General features: G+C 32.0%; 1 protein-coding gene across 8 annotated transcripts in view; it reads left to right on the forward strand.

The window, feature by feature from the left end:
• LOC134534138 (broad-complex core protein-like) overlaps positions 1-17401 on the forward strand; it is a 169887-nt gene that overhangs the window by 134525 nt on the left and 17961 nt on the right. For 6 of the 8 annotated variants that reach the window (XM_063372242.1, XM_063372239.1, XM_063372237.1 and 3 more), the window contains one exon: positions 9826-10022. The exons of 1 other annotated variant lie outside the window; for it this stretch is intronic. In XM_063372242.1, coding sequence (XP_063228312.1) covers positions 9826-10022 — 197 coding nt within the window. Of the gene's footprint in view, positions 1-1793; positions 3551-9825; positions 10023-17401 lie in introns of those variants that run through there. One more of the 8 variants, XM_063372248.1, reaches the window with a different exon arrangement.

Here is a 17401-nt window from a genome sequence, read left to right on the forward strand (position 1 = left end):
AATTTATAATAGTAAAAATATTGTTATTTTAAGAAAAAAATATTTGCTGAGTCTATGTTTTTCTGAAAATAGAACAATTTACATTACATAAATAAGATTTGTGCTATCCAGTGTTGTCTTATTTCATGCCATGTGGAAAAAAATGCCAAAATTTTTCTTCGGCATTTGTGAGTTTTTCCAGCCAATCATGAGCACTTGAGAAATTAAGCTCAGTTGAGGTAGGCTGCAGTTCGCTATTCATGTGTACACAATCTGTGTTATTTTCATGTAGCCAATAGTATTTTGATCTGATCTACACATATTTGTATTAAATTAAAGAATACAAACACTACAGATTCAAAAGATTTTGCTGAATGTTTAGTGTTTATCTTCTTGATTAAATTATTTTATGCTTCTGAGAAAAAAATGCAAATGAACTTGTAACCTAGTGAAAACATATGTATTTGAATTTAGTTACAAAATGAAAGCTATATTAAACTTCATCTTTTAACAGCCCTTGTAGGTTCATCCCCTAAAAAAATAGGGAGGAGTTGGAAGGCTAATAAAAATTTTTGATAAATTTTTATTGACATTTGATGATTAAAAGTTAATTTTTAAAAGCTTTCAGGGTGGATCAACTTAAGCTTATAGTGATGGGTAGTCAGCCAGACTGTTTTTTGTGTTAATAAAAATGTGTATGTGTGGAGAACCTTTTAGTTGGTAGATGACACCATACTTAAGAAATAAAGTAAATAAACCCCCTGGGTTTTATTAGAATTATCACAAGTTTTGCACTTCACCCATCTTCAATTTTTCTTTCATATATTTTTATTGGTGATTATTATGGAATAGTTTACAAACATATTATCTGCTATCATCATTGGAGTGCAGAACAGCATTTTAATACATAAAAAACTAGTTTATTGGGGTGAAAATGTCCAAGTTTCACATATTTTGAGATGTGCCTATTGTTTCTAATAAGATATTGCTTGCACCATAAGACCATTATCAGTTGAATTGTACATTCATTATTGTGAATTATTGCGTTACTTTAGTTGCTGAGAATTATAGTTTATTGGGATGTTAAGGATATACCAGTAACATTTTTTTCTCTTTACACTCGCAGACTAGGTTTCAAACTTCTGGTAAACTGTTTTAACGTTTTAAGTAAGAGGAAAACACTTGGTTTCCAACATTGGATTGCTGTGAGCTGTAGTTTTAGTTGTAGCTTTAAATAAAATAATGATTGTATTCTTATGTCATGTATTTCTGTAGGTTAAAAAAGTGGGTTTGTACAAATTGTTAATTAGTGTTACTAATTGTTTTTAAATATTGTGGTAATAAGTTCTTTTTTTTCCTTGGATTAGTATCCATGGTTTCATTTTTCTTATACTGTTTTTCTTTGGTAATACTTGTTTAACCATCGTGTGTGCCTGTTAGGAATTGAAATAGCTGTGAACGTAGTATTTACTTTATGTAATATTACTACATAAACACATTTAGTAGACACAGAGCATATTCTTTACCTGCTTTTAGTCAGTATGTTGTTAAATGCAAATAAATTACATTTTAAGGTTGATGATTTCCATAATTTATTGAGCATCATAAACCATGCACATTTCATCAACGTTATTATAAAATAATAAATTATGAGATATTTATTGTAAGCCTCATTGATTATTGAACTTTCTGATCTTTGCCGCAAGAAATGTGTGATGAAAGTGACATTAAAGTTACTACATTTTTTTCTTCTATGAATTATAACGGTTAGTGCAGCGGGAACTGTGATGTTGCTCTTTGTCTGTTCCCGGTAGGACTGACACACCACCAGTGCGACATTTGCGGCAAGCTTCTCAGCTCAAAGCTCACGCTGAAAAGACACAAAGAGCAGCAACACTTGATGCCACTAAATCGTGCCGTGTGCCCCGTCTGTCAGAAAGTCTTCCGGACACTCAACTCCCTCAACAATCATAAGAGTATTTACCATCGCAGGAATTACAGCTTTTACCCGGCACAACAGTGACGTTTATTGACTGACTTTGCTTATTTTTTACTATAATCTGGCGTGTAGATAATATCGTAGAAGTGCTACAAGAGTTGTTATGGTGTACATGTATTTGATGACTTTTGAAAACAATTGTTTCTATTGCAAATGTTAGTGACAGTGCTTTTGTGAGCTGCAATTGAATTGTTTCAATTTGAGTTATAATAGATGCATGTTTTAGTTTTTCAAATATTACAATTTATTTAATTATTTGTATTTAGATTTACATATAATGTATTCTATTGGGCAAAGAATAACTAGATACTAAGCAAAAAATGTACCATAAAATATTATGTAATAAAGTAAATATTTAAAGTTTGAAAAGCTAAAAAAACATTGGTTACACTTATTTTGATAGATTGGAAAATCCCATTTAGGCATATAGCTAGTATTAAATGATAAGGTACAATTTAGTGGCTTTATATATTTTTTGGAACTTGTTTTGTTGTGTGCTATCATGCAATTATACATTGTGTATGTAAGTATAGTCTCAAATATTCCTTTACTATTGGGTGTTAAATTTGATTATTCAATGTATTAATCTGTACCTCGGAGGCGTAAGATGCTAGGTCACATAAAACTTATTTTTCATGAGAGGAGTTTAAAGAATTTTAAATTGTACGTCACTTATTTATTCAACGATATGCTACCCAAAATATGTTAATTTTTGACATATAGTAAATCTTATTGTTGTATGCCACTATAAAAAATGTCAAGGTGGTCAAGTTTATGGTTAAAAGTGTATTTTGCGCGAAAGTGACTTAATTTTTTATGCCTTCAAGGTACAGATATATAAACAGCAATATAATTTTAATATATTTGTTCAAACGTTCAACGGTATAGTAAGTTTCGAGTAACTTCACCAAGTTTTGACGGTACTCTTGAAAAATAGTGCATAACTATTTATTATTGAAGTACACTTTTTGATGAAACCATCAATTAATATTTTGTATTGCCTCTGTATTTGTCCAGTTAGACTATGTTGATTTGGTATGCTCTGCTTGTGATAATCTGTAATGTAAAATTAATTTTTTTACTGATATAAGCACTTTTAGCGGCAAGCAGCACTTAAACTGAAGTGGTCATAGGCTTGGTAAAGACATTAAAAACCTAGTGATGATCGCTTGCTGTTTATCATGTATGATTGGAATATATAAGTCTAGTTCTTATGTGTGGCCTATCGTTCATTTTATAGGGGCATCATTGTTTAGTGGTATGATCACTCTCCCCCTCACAAGGCAGTTTGGGGTCAAACCTACAGTTTTCGCTCTTGGGAAACGTAGTGGACATTGCTGTGAACTGGTAGTTACTTCGAGGTACTCCCATTTCCCCACATCCATTCGTTCGGTCAAGGCTCCATCTCCATTCTCATCACAACTCATCGTCTCTGATGTTGATGAGACGTTAATTATTAGTTCCCAGTTTATTAATTTATGAATTTATAGAAATCTTACTTGTTCAATACTGACCACAATCTGGGATGGAACTTAATATAACAATAATATAATGTTGAGAAAAAAAAATAAAGGAAAATTTTTAAAATATCTAGCAGGCAATGAAAGTAGTACCTGGATAATTAATTACTGTTATATTACACATGTGGATAACTTGCTTTGCACATAAATGCATGATGAATTTAAAAAAAAAAATGGCATCTTTAACAATAGACATTTCACAATAATGTGGTGTACTCATCTCATTTTTTTATTTGTTTATTAGTTTTTTTATGTAGTTAATAAAACCCTCCCAATAATGTTTTAGTTTCAAAGCTTGATGAAAACCGGAAGTGTTTCCTACACTTAACTTGGGTGGCCTTGCGGGTGTAAACCCCGTCCTCCCTGAAATGGTTCCTATGATAATAGCTGTTATAGAAAATAATTAAATTGTATGCAGTGAGATAATAAACCATTAAATTCAATTTTTGCCACTGTTTTATAATGGTACTCTTTGTCAACTAAAGAGCTTGCAAATAGCTAAGAATTCATTATCTGATATAATACTTCTAAATTATGTGAGGATTTACATGTTCATATACTGTTTTAGTGGTGGTTACGATGTCTGTAAGAACTTTGAACTTTATGATTCGCACAATAATTAATTTTAAATGCTAGTGTAATAGATTTAATTTAATATATTTAACTTCTTATGTTTAGGTTATAGTGGATGTTCACTTTGTTTAATCGACATTCATGTTCTAGTATAACTCTTACGTTGTCTGCTGAGTTGATTAATTTTTAATTTTCTGGAATTAATATTTTATTGTGGAGATATGTGTCATTTTGATAATGTATATATTGGAGTTATTTAAGTTTCCTATTATATTATCAAAATTGGTTTCTTCAGTAGCTTTTAGCTGCTCTTAAAAATTATCATGGAGTGAAACACCTTCCTTTAAATTTAAACTATGTATGTTGGTTGTACCTATTTGATATTCTTGATATTTTAACATTTTTGTTATGTAGATTTAAATTATCAAAGTGGACACACAGACTGATCGTGGAAGGTTTAAAGAAAATGCTGAAAACCAAGGTTGGCTCATTTAAACCACGGTTTAAATCGAGTTATATTTTTAATGATTTTTTGTAAATATATTTGTGAATAGAATATCTTACCAAATTTTTATGAAAAATCTAATTCTGCTCTAATACGTAACTACAATAGTTTGCTCATTAATGTTTCTTTTTGATACATGAACACACAATTCTATACAAATCAATATCTTATAATTTAAATTATCTGAATAAGTTGTAAATTATACCGAGCTAAATACTCCTCTAAAAATAAATTAATTAGTAAATTGTGGTTAAAAGTGTAAAAAAAGAGGGAATAATAAATTTAATATTTTAAAAAAAATACCCTATTTTGTGGAAAATCCCTGATTATACTCTAAATTCCCTTTCTGTGGAAAACACCCATTCTATGGAGAATCCTCCTCCTTGGGGAAATACCATTTTCCAACACTAGATACACCTTGTATTTACCCTGAAAACAGCTTTAATAAATACCTACTAGTTTCTGAGAAATCCCCGTTTTTAGCTCACATGCATGAAATTCTTAAATCATGATATATTTCTAAGGCATAGTCCAAACTCTTTGTGTAAAATGAGATTTCTAAACAATCTCAAATCTAAGAAAAGGTATGGTGTTAACTAGACTTGTGCCAATATCAGTTATTAAGTATCAAATTTCACTATGAATATCAAATTTTAATAGCTAGAGTGAAAGCAATATTTTTTCTAACATTTTAATGCTAGTTTTAAGAGTAATATCATCAAACTCTTGTTAATGGTTTTGTGCAACTGCAATATAAATTTCATGCTATTAATTATTTTTACAAAATCATAACTATAAATAAAATAATGTTTTAAAATTTTTAGACAATTTTTTGCAGTGGTTGTAAAATGTTTATTGTTTGCCGATTTTCAAGCTATTAAAAAATTTCATAATGAAATTTTTACAGCCATCATGTCATTTACTCTCTCTTTCCAATCCAGAATCATTTAATTTTTTTTTTTTTTCTATTTTGAGCATATGGCATAATTCTATGGAATGCCTTGTTATTAATAGTGATGAACTGCTACAAATTGTTTCTCTTTTGAAATAATAAATTATGAATGAAATATATGAAATAATAATTGGTTTTTAGCTTTGAATAATTTTTTTTTGTCAGCTTGACAAACTGTACACCAATATATATTCTTAAAAATTAACAAACAGTGTTTAAAAAAAATATTTTAAAACTTATTATAATTACAGATGGTATACAAAATTAATTTTCAAAGTTAACAAGCTGTGTCTGGCAACAATGGTTTGCCATTTGCTCTCTGCAATCCAAGCATAAGACACACTATAATGGAGTTGCAGCAGTAACTTTGTGATGTGGAAAGCATATTGCTGTCACTGTTTATGTGATAGCTAGTGTACCATTTTGACACCATGCTGGCATTCCAGTGGATAACAATTTCTGCTGAGTAATAAGGTGTGGCAAGAAGAAGATGTGGCAAATGCCTACCTGGGCAGGTGCGCTGTGATGTTGACAGGGAAGACAACTAATGCTGCACCTCGATGCTTCACCCCATTGCTATGCACATTGATGTAGCATTACTCATGCCATGTTATATCAGGACAATAAATAACAAACCGGTACAGTAAGTTCTTGATTAATGGACACTTGTGTAACTGCTGGTTAACTGCTGCCAAACTTGTTACTGCGGACATTTCCACGTACAATTTACAAATTGGTGTTTTTTGAATAGCCTGGATGTACACTCATATCCAAGCGCTGCATCCGGCCACGCATGACTAAATTCTTGAAGGATGACACGACTGCTTCGAAAGATTGCCTGCATATCTTTTCTCCCATGCTTGTAAAAAAAAAGGAGGATTAGACGCGGCACTAATATCTACGAAACATGTGACAAATAGAATGACGGCCAACTCGGTCGCTTCCACCGGCCCATGCATCCCGTTCACCGACTTGCCGGACAGTTACGTACACACAAGCCATTCTATTCCAAACAGTTTTTTATAGCCAGCCATTAAGTCCTTCGTTTTACTGGCTCTGTCCGTTCGGGGTGTTTTTACCCGAAATAAACAGTTGAGTTCCTACAGTTTGTTGCGTTCAGTGAAATGTTATTACCTACACATTTAATTGTATGTAGCTTATTGTTAGTCAGATTTAGGCTTATACTATATGTTGTGCGATTATGTCCATGCAACTGGCTGGCCCTGCTGCTACTTGTCACTTGCTCTCTCTCATTTCCTCGTGTTTTTCTTTCCCTCACTCTCGCTCCTGACAATGGCACTGAACTACTCTATTTTCAACCTCCGCGCTTGCTTCATCCAAGCTGGCAAGGTTTCGATTTTTTGTGTGTGCTGCGATATGTAATCCCGCCACGCCGCTTTTGCAAATCACAAGCCGGCCGTTAAGTTTTTACAATGCTTGTTAGTAAGATTTTCTACTATTCCAATAGAGCTGTATTTTTTTAATGTCAAATATATAATCAGAATTTTATTATTTATCGATAGATAGTCGAATGATGAAAGTAGTCATTTTTGGAAGGTCTAGAAACATAACCTGAGACATTAAAATTGTTCCTTATGTGGAAATGTGATTTAATTAATATACATTTTTCTTAATGAAAAATTTCCCGTAACATAACCATTCTGTTAATCGAGGCTTTACTGTATATACATTTCAAATAAAGAATCCAAGGAAAATTGTTTGCAAAAATTTTTAAAGTTCCTATATTAAATATAAATTAATTTAAACTGAACTTTATTATTTCCTTCACATATTAATTTCAGAATTTTATTATTTCATGATTTTTATTATCTTTTGTTAACAAGTCACGATTAACTAGATTTGCTTGAAGTTTAACACTTAAAAAATGAGTCTTGTGTGTGATAGAGCGTGTGTTTTGTATTATATGCCTGGGAAGAAAATTTCAAGCATTCTATAATTAGCATACCAATATGTAAGAATAAAAATAAATTTACAAAAAAAAATTGGCGAAAATGGTGGCACAATTAACACTATCTAACTTTCAGGTCTAGAAAGTGTAAAATACTGTACAAGTGGTCATGAAATTTTCATATTTTTAAAACTTGATGTTGCATTTTGATTTCTAAAGTAAATTTTTTTAAACTGCAGTAATTTCTGCTCAGTAATTAATTTAATATCATTTTTTTTGCAGTGATTACTTTAAAAGTAAAATAGCCTATATTATATTTGTTTTAGTTTGAAACTTATTTAATGTCATGGATTTTATTTTCCAAAAAAAGTATTTTTCTTTTTTTCCTTTATAAATGACACACAAGTGAATATTTGTTTAAATTTTAAATATATTTTAATATAAACTATAACAGACTACTTGATCAATTTGCAGTTATGTAAATTTTTATTTTTACTCTCACTCATAAAGTGTGGTATGCAACTGCTTTTCACAATAATATGTACCAGTATATTTCTTGAAACATTTACTTTAACCATTTCTTAACTTCCCATAAGATTTACTATTGTTACTTACAGCGACTCTCATGATTTAATTATTCTTTAGACTAGTGTTACCTTTCAAACTGAGGCCTTTGTAACTTTTTCTGTACAATATTGTTTAATTAAATTTGTGTAAAGACCTCTTAAAGAAAGACTAACTTAACTTTTATTAACATAACCCTTTCACATATGAATTATAGAAGCAGTTGATGTAGGTACTTATAAATGGAGTACCCAACTTTAATGAATGGAATATATTGTGATTTTGAAACATATCTATCCCTTTTTGTAAGTGTTAAATATGGTAAAACACTCTCTTAATACTATTACTAATGCTATGAAAGGGGAAAGTGGCTTGGTACAGATTATGATAGTGTTTTGGGAACTTTCACTGACATCTGCTTGTAGTTTCAGCTAGGGTCTGTCACTTAACCACTCCGCTTCTTGTAATACTTTATGTTGTTCTAAAGTGGTTGTGGGATTGGGGAAACCATTTCCAGTGTACTGTACTAATGGCTGTACAGTTGGAGCAAGCAAGTGAATGTGAAATCGAAACACGTGATTAATTGCATATTTTGGTCACTTTGGAGGGCCACATGTCTCTTGACCTTTCCTTTTAGATTTTATTTTTAACTCTTCAGGGGCGATTTATTTTGTACAGTGGTGGTTGTAGAGGATTCTTACCAAAGCCAAAATCATAGTACTTTTCAGCGCTTTAACAATGGCTTGTTAATCAGGATTAGCAAATTCATTCTCATCTTACAATTGTTTGGGTAGTTTTCCAAACTCGATAAATTATGTAGATATGGTGAGCGGTGAATACATAACTAAAAATTTATTTTCATTTTGTCTAGTCCAAACTTTATAATTTTTATCCTATCGATGAAAATTCCAACATATATGTGCCAGTGCTGTAAAAAATGGGGCATATTTTTCTGACATGTAGGGAACGCTGGTAGTGTTGAATTGCTGGGCATTTATTTGTTACTAGTTGCTCTAAGATAACTGTGTTGCCTGGATGTGCTAAGTAGTTTTATTATGATTTTGGAAGATTGTGTAGTTTGTGCACAATAGAGTGCATGCAAGTTGTAACTATTTTTGGTTGCAGTTGCTTCAAAATAACTTGGTAGTTGCAGTAAAACAGTTTCTTATTGTATTTTGATTTTGGAGAGTATTAGAAGATAATTACTTTTTTGTTCATAGTAAATGCTTGCATCTTTTGCTGAATGTATGATGAACTGAATTATGTTGCTGTAATGTATTATTAATACTTTTTTTTATAAATTTTGCATGATGTATTTAATTAAAGGCTCGAATTCACCCGCCATGTTGGACTATTGATTTTTTATATCTTGGTGTTTATTCGTCGCAATTCCTACGGACTATTGCCTTACATAATGGTGTATTCATTTTTGTTTAGGGTTTTTGAAACTTATGTATTCTACTTTTAATTTTTTTTTTTTCGTGAAAAGCCAGTCCAAAGTTAATTATTAAAGTTTTTGCCTTAGTAATTGCATTTATGCTCGTTCACTGGAGGCAATTTTTTTTCACAACTAGGTAAGACATGCAACATTACTTCTATGACCCCATCTTCATTATATTTCTTCGCAAAGTTCTGGAATTGGCAAATAACCAAAAATCCAATATGGCGAGTGAAACCAGGCCTTGAGTTTGCAAGCAAATTTTTTGTTATCTCACTTATGAGTTTTTTTTATTTTTTATTAATCTGTAGATGAGTTTTGTAAGAAAACAAGACTTTAATTGCCTGTGTTTCCTACGGCTGGTTTGTACGTGTTTGTTTTTGCAGGGCTTCTGAAGAAAGTGTTCACTTGCCGGCTGTGCGGCAAAGTGCTGTGCTCGAAAGCCAGCCTCAAGCGACACATAGCAGACAAGCACTCGGAACGGCAGGAGGAGTACCGCTGCGTGATCTGCGAACGCGTGTATTGCTCGCGCAACAGTCTCATGACCCACATCTACACCTACCACAAGACGCGGCCTGGGGAGGTTGACATTAAATTTTTTTAGGGACAGTCACAGGGGCATTTTCAGTTCAAAATATTGCCAGGTATTGCGAATTGCAGCAGTCTGCTACTACTACGAACGGCAAATAAGAAGTTTTGTAGTTTTTTTTTTTATCCGTCATTTCCTGACGAAAGTGGAGAAGGGAATCAGTTAAATGAAATAAGTAATTTCCCGTATTTCACACACAAAAATGTACTTCTTCGTCTGAGTACACAGAATCTGATTACTTCCAAAAAAAAGAATAAGAATAATGTGTTGGCTGATCATGTATAATATTTAACATGTAGTCAGAGTGTCTTTCTCTCATTTTATAAAATTGTGAATTGGTAAAACTTACAAAAATATTAGTGGGAATTAATATCTTGTGAGAAAAAAAATATCATCATTGTCGTCTTCTTCAACTTCCCGGTTACAGAAAGAAGAAGTCAGGACTTCTTACCTGCCGTTCCTGCTTGTGCTCTTGATCAGCTGCTTTGTGCTTTGCTTTCTTCCTCTGCATCCTTCGCTTTGTTCGTTCTTGCTTTGTAACACTAGCGATGGATTGGCATGCTTTTATAGTTTTGCTTTTTGCATGTAATGTCCAGTATTCAAAAAAAGGTTGATTTTGTATAAGGGTGTATATAGTTCATGTTGTTCTTGCATTATGTGCACGTTTTTTTTTTATGTAGTACGTACTGTGATATAGTTTTGTGAATGAGTGACCATATTTGTATGTATAAAATAATTGAACTCGATTGCATCTTTGTTGATGTAGACTGTTACATCATAAGTGGTCCTTTACAAGAAGCGATAATGTTGGGCCATTCCCTTTATGAGTTTATAAAAAGTTTATTTTTGTAATGATAGGTTTTAACACATTTGCCACACAATGTTTTTTTTTTTCTTTTACATATTATATGATTTTCTTGGTGTGAAATATTTGCAGATGGATGTTAAAGATGTTATTCTTATTGGTAGCATGGCTTCCCTTCCATTTAAATGTTAGTTTTGAGCCTGCGTGCAGTTTTGAAGGTTCACATCTAATTAATAGGAGTGTGACAAATTCAGATGTGGAGTAGAACCAATATCAGTTTTTTTTTTTTAAGAAAAAATTAGGTATTTAAAGTTTTTTTTCCACATAGAGTTTCTTCAGCAGTGATTGTACGTCTAGGGCCTCAAAATTTATTCTAAAATTTATTGATTTTTGTTTTATAGTTTTTGTCTACAACCACAAATGAAGTTCACTATTTTGGTGTATGCTAATAAAATCAAAATACCATTTAAAAAAAAAGAGCTCTTCAATTAGACTAGGGTTAGTCAAATACTTTATTCAATCACTGTGATTTTTAGAAGTTTGTAACTTTTTATTGTTTTTGTTACCCTGTTAAAGAAAAATTACACTTATTTGTAGAAAATTATTTTAAATGATTTTTATAAACAAATTCCAAAGTGGATCCTGTCACAAATCACTGGTTTGTGGGGCTTTAAAGGGTTGTGGCTGCTGACTTAGCTCCAGACTAAGTTAATTTGCAAGTGGTGAATTTAAGCCTAATTTCTTCACATAAGGGAAACATTGTGGATTTTATGGGTGGCTGGTGAGTTTTCTTGTGTTTTCTTTATTCACCCCCACCAAAGCATTCTATTTATTTTCCGTCGACATAATTTATGTCATGTCTTAAGTGTGTGGGAGAATGACTGCAAACGTGCGTGACTAGTATCGGAAGTTGTCACCTCGTGCCATGTAATTTGGCTGGACTGAATGCGAGAAAGAGAGGAAGGGGTGTGCAGTTACACCGTACGTCTTGTCACCCTCAGGGGTGGCTCCAGGGCAGGGCAAGCCCCCGGCCCAGTCCTTTTCATTTTCCTGGCTTTCTGTCAAAAATATGGACACTAATGGGTCAGGATAAATTAAAATTTTTAGTAACATGGATTTTAATGTGCTGGTCATTTTGAATCGTATTTTTAAAAAACCCTTCATAGTTTTAACTGCCCCAAACGACGCAGTTTCAACGTTATTTTAATTTTAGCATTTATAAAACTGAGTCGAGTATAATTTTCCAGGCAATTATAAATTATTAAAGCCATCATCAAAATTTGAGTTCCAGGTTGGCTTAAAAAACATTATTTCTAAGAATTGTTTTTTAAATTTTTCTGTGTGGTATCTCCAAACTCCGCTATTTCTCTGGGGGCTATTCCACACCCTGAGACCCTCCAGTAAGACCCTTCTTCAAAATATAAGGACCCCACTAAGTCTAGGGCCTAGTCGTAAAAAGAGAAATAGCTTGGTGATGCAATGGTGTGATAGGACTTTCGATCGCCGTGAGGGCACTTTCGCTCTTTGGATTCCAGAACTCTGTACTGACCACCTGTACAGCAACACGTGTACGTATAGCGCTAATGTTTCAGGCTTGCTAGTTACTTTCAACTAGCAAGTCTTCTAATGATATTCCCAGAGTATAAGGTTTGTGTATAGTTTTGGCAAGACTTGTATGTTAGCATAAATTAATTTTTTTTTTACTCTCATTCATTTATTTAATACCAAAAAAAATTACGTCCATTGGAAATTAGTTTCATATTGTGTGTTTCAGAAACCTTTGAATAATTTGTCCATTACTGACTACCAAACCCTTAGTGGTCATCATTATAAGAACTTATTGCTGCATATTCATGTGCATACTTAAATTTAAAAAGAAATTACTCTTTTCAAACCTGAAGGCTTTGTGAATGATGATTTATAATTAGCAACTATAGCTCCTTTTTAAAAAGTTCAATTTAATTAATATGAGTACAGTTTATTTATTTATTTTTAATTGAATTTCTACTATCCATTAATTTCAAACAAAATTAATGCTTGCAGTTCTGTATTGAAGCAGTAGTTTCTGGTGTTATTGTTGAAATACAGTATTATATACATACGTACTTTGCTTGAATCTTAACTTACCACATTGTATTTGAATTAAATACAATTAAGGAAAATGCAAAAATGTAGGGCAATTAACAATAAACGACCAGTGCACGGTATCAAAAATATTGCAGAATATCGTAGAAATCATGAAAGATGATGTTTAACAATTGCAATTGTTTGCAATTGTTTTTATTCATGTCCAAGGAACAATTTCAGTTAGTATTCTGAAAATGTTACTATGTATTTTGTATATTTCATTTATTTTGTTCATAATTTGTATGGTAGTAATTTATTTTATATATTTATATTTAAGCTCATTATATGAAACAAATTCATTCACATTCAGATTTTTTTTATGGTGCTTTGGTAGTGATTTTTTGTTAACCGGTACAAATTTGTGTCCTAGAGTGAAAAACTAAGTGGGATATTTTAATAACTTGAAATATAAATAAGTAAACATTTGTGTGTCAGTTCTCATGATGAATGCACATATTACAAACAAAAAAAAGGTAGTAAACCCTTGAGTTTACATATTCCTGTATTTTACATCACAATTTCCAGTCTTGAACAAATCTCAAAAATGACATTTTAAAAGCATTCATGGGCTAAGTTAAACAGAAAGTTCAGCTAAATGGTAGAAAGTTTTGGAAAATTTAGTTTTTTTAGTATTTGAATTTTGCCTCTGTAAAATATTTCACTGGTTTTTATATCCAAAGTGTAGCAGAACTGATTCTTATATGTTTTTGAATGTTTACTCTTATCATCTATACTTGACATCTAGATTTTAATTCCACCTCTGTCATAACTAGTTTTCAATACTATAAAACTAAATTTTTGTAACCTGAAATTTTCTGTTGTGCAAAAATGCTGCGTGCATTAATAGTCTGCGTTAAAATTATATCAAGTAACTGTGGGTGTATTAATCTGGATGCATCAAAGCAGAACCTTGCTCCATCGCTGCACCGTTTTAAATTGTGGTATTGTTCTTGTTAACATCCTGTGCTATGCTTGATCTGACTGTGTACTGTGCACTTATTCTCAAACTGTTTTCCTGTGTGCAAGTGAACTAAAGCAAACTCGGGTGGGTCGCGATTATTCTTTTGTGGCCATGCTGAGTAGCAGAAAGCGTCAGCATGTTGGCATTTACAGTCTCGTAGCTGCAAGGCCCGTTGGGAATCATATTATGATTCACTTATTACATCTAGGTGATACATTTGACATCCACAAAACACATATGATCCATTATAAGTTAATTCTATACTTTTGATAGGAATACCAGAAAATTGTTTACTGTAGCCTAAATTTTACATATTATTGATACCATTCATTAAAACTGAAGTTTTTATAGTTTATGTTACGTGAGGAGAAACTTTAACTAATACATTACGTGCATACATGCTTCTAAATAGTGCGGACGACCCTTACAATTTAATAAAAAAAAAAATACAATTTTTTTTTCTTGGAGCAGTTATGTACTAACAGAGTATTGCATGTAAAGAAACCAGTTTGAAAATGCTTTTATTAAGAACTATCGAACTATCTTCATGAGATTAAACAAAACAATGGTCAAATAAGATAGATCTTATTCCTCTGAAGATTTATTTGATAATATCCTAGCCAATTTTTTTTTTTCTTTCTGCAGTTCATTATGTAGATTTAATTTCTGTGAAGAAGTTTCTATCAGCACTTCTAAAATAACAAAAAATTTCATTTTGTGGGTGTTACTATTTATCTCTCATTTCACCACGAAAAATGAATTTTTAGACAAAGTGTTTCTCGGTACTGAAAATGATATGTCAGTATTGGTGATGGAATGTCGCTGCAACATGACCGTGTAAGAAGAGTGCTTGGGTAACAGATAATGTTCTGGGGCTCTCAGTGTTGGCTGAAGAGGCCCTGTGCCCATGGCCTTCAGCGTCGCTGCCTCACATGGAATCCGTTGCTTCCGGGTTGCCGGTAGAATCCAGGGATAATCTAGTCCAGCAGATATAGACTACTGCCCACAGCATTGCAGGGATGCTATGTGTATTTAAACTAGTGATTAGTTAGATCCATGTTTTCTCCAGATATGAATCTTGAATTTAAAAAAAAATACCTTCATTACGAATCTAGATCTCATGAGTCAGGAATATAATAATGTATGAGAAAAAACACACAACTTTAAGTTTTGAAGAAAGGTTCACCCTATTAAAAGTGTTTTTTTTTCCCAATTAAATATATTTATATTTAGGACATAAACCTTTTTTTGTGTCCAAAATGTTCCCTGAAAGTGCTAAACAAACATTGAACACTGTAGCTGGTGGTGTATACAAACATTTCTTTAATAGCTTTTGAAGAGCTAAATTATTCCTTGTCAAGTAGTAAATGCTAATATTTGAATTACTAAATTTCTCTCCTCAATAATATTATTCTAAAAATCTTCCCAGAAATAAAGATTTAATGGTATTCAAAGATTTTATTCATCCATCTTGAATTTGAACATGTATGTGGACCATTGCAGCAGCAAATGTTAAATTAAGGCTTGCGCCTTCTAACATTTTGGGTGGTATAATGTTTATAAATGTTTGGGAAATGTGTCCATGCAGTCATATGGTGGGAAGTATGGCCCAAGCAAACTTCCTGTCTGCAAGCAGTGCAAATTCAGTTCTTATACATTACACAGCATTTGATGGAAAACCGTTAACTATAGTGTTCCAACAAAATTATTTAGATGCGCTGATTAATACTTTATCCAGAAATTTTATTAAAACTGTGTGTGACAAAATGAAATGGAAAAAAAAAAGTATTGCCATTTATTTAATTATAATGAGGGATGATACTGAATTTAATCTTTTCTAAAATGCACATTATTATTATTATTTTTTGTGAATGAGCTCAGAAAATGGAGTGAAACTTAAAATGGATGGTGCCTTATTTCATTGAAGTGGTTCACTTCTGGAATAAATTGAGTTAAAAAAAAATTGTAATGGGTTGCAGCTTTTATTATTAATTACATCATACATATGCTGGCAAATACACCAAAATTTGTAAGATAGCAAGTAGAGTAGGTTATTGAGCAAGTTCAGGATGTGGTAAAAAAAAAAAAAAGCTGGTTAGTCAACTATCAGTACTATCACAATAGTATAGAATGCTGATAATCACTGGGGCACCATTGTGCAAACAAGACTCCTGTTTTGAAAGTAAAAGACTTTGGGCTCTTTAAATGTCACAAACAACTTTTCCGTATTTAAAGTTGAAGCAGCCAAATAAATGCAAGGTCGGCCAGTACAGCCTGTTCAAAAAAACGTGCTGGAGTTGTCAAACTATTTAGAAGAACTAATGAATTAGTACTACCATTCACCCTTAACAAATAAATATGTTAACTAAATTGAAGTACATGTTATGTTTGTAGGAACACTTTTTATTTTATAAAAGAGAGATGCGTCTTATAATCGACGGCATCTTAGATTCAAGTAAATATGATACTAACAACCACATTTTTACGGGTGTAAAATCTCCATCGTACAAAGAAATATTTGCTACACATACACATAATATAAGTGTAATACAGTAGACTCCCAATTATCCGGGTGCGTGTTATCCAGTTTACGTGTTCACAGCGTGTCAGAAGCTTTCAGGGCTAGTTTACCTCAAGCAAACTAGGATGCGCTAGTGGCAAATCATGGCACAAATGCATTGAGTAAACAACAGTTGGGAATTACGTTAATAGATTAAAAATTTTCTAATATAAAATGTTAAGTTTATGCTTTTTTAAATTTTCTTATAACTGAAATATATCTCCTATATCAAAAACATTATTTTGTAACTCAAAAGTGTTCGTAGCACCTACATAAGAATGTTATGCCAAAGCCCTATTATGTAAACAATGTGGTACATGAATTTAAAAATTTAATTTTAGATTATTTATTCTCAAAATGCTAGTCAACATTTATTGAAATGTACTTCAAATGACTTTAGTTGTAAATGAGTACTATAAATTAATTTAAACGGGAGTAGTGTCTTGATTAAAATGGTAGTATGCAAGTTTACTTACCTGAATGGAAAACAAATTATTTTGATTAAAATACTCTCTTAGGAAAAAAATTTATTTGGTTAGCGCTGTTTTGATTACAGCTCTGTTTACTGGAATGAATTAGGGTATAGCTTCAAGGGGCTGGTGTTGAAATGTTTGTTTAGATAGTCAGATAAAAAATTGTTAGTAAGTTTTTTGACATGACTACGTCTAATAAATCGATGAACGCCGGCTGCACGCACAAAAAGTGTCCCGTTATGCTTTGTCCCATTGCGCTGTGTCCCGTTACGCTGTGTTCCGTTACGCTGTCGGCGTGTGCAGTAATAATAGGTTACGTTACAATTGACTAAAAAATTATGGTGATTCATATAATTGATTATAAATATTTGATTACAGTTTATTTATATGAAAACTTGTTCATAATTATATTTAAACTTTATAGCTAAACGCCAGTTTTTAAAATTA

Source organism: Bacillus rossius, chromosome 7 (assembly GCF_032445375.1).
Source record: "Bacillus rossius redtenbacheri isolate Brsri chromosome 7, Brsri_v3, whole genome shotgun sequence".
NCBI lineage: Eukaryota > Metazoa > Arthropoda > Insecta > Phasmatodea > Bacillidae > Bacillus > Bacillus rossius.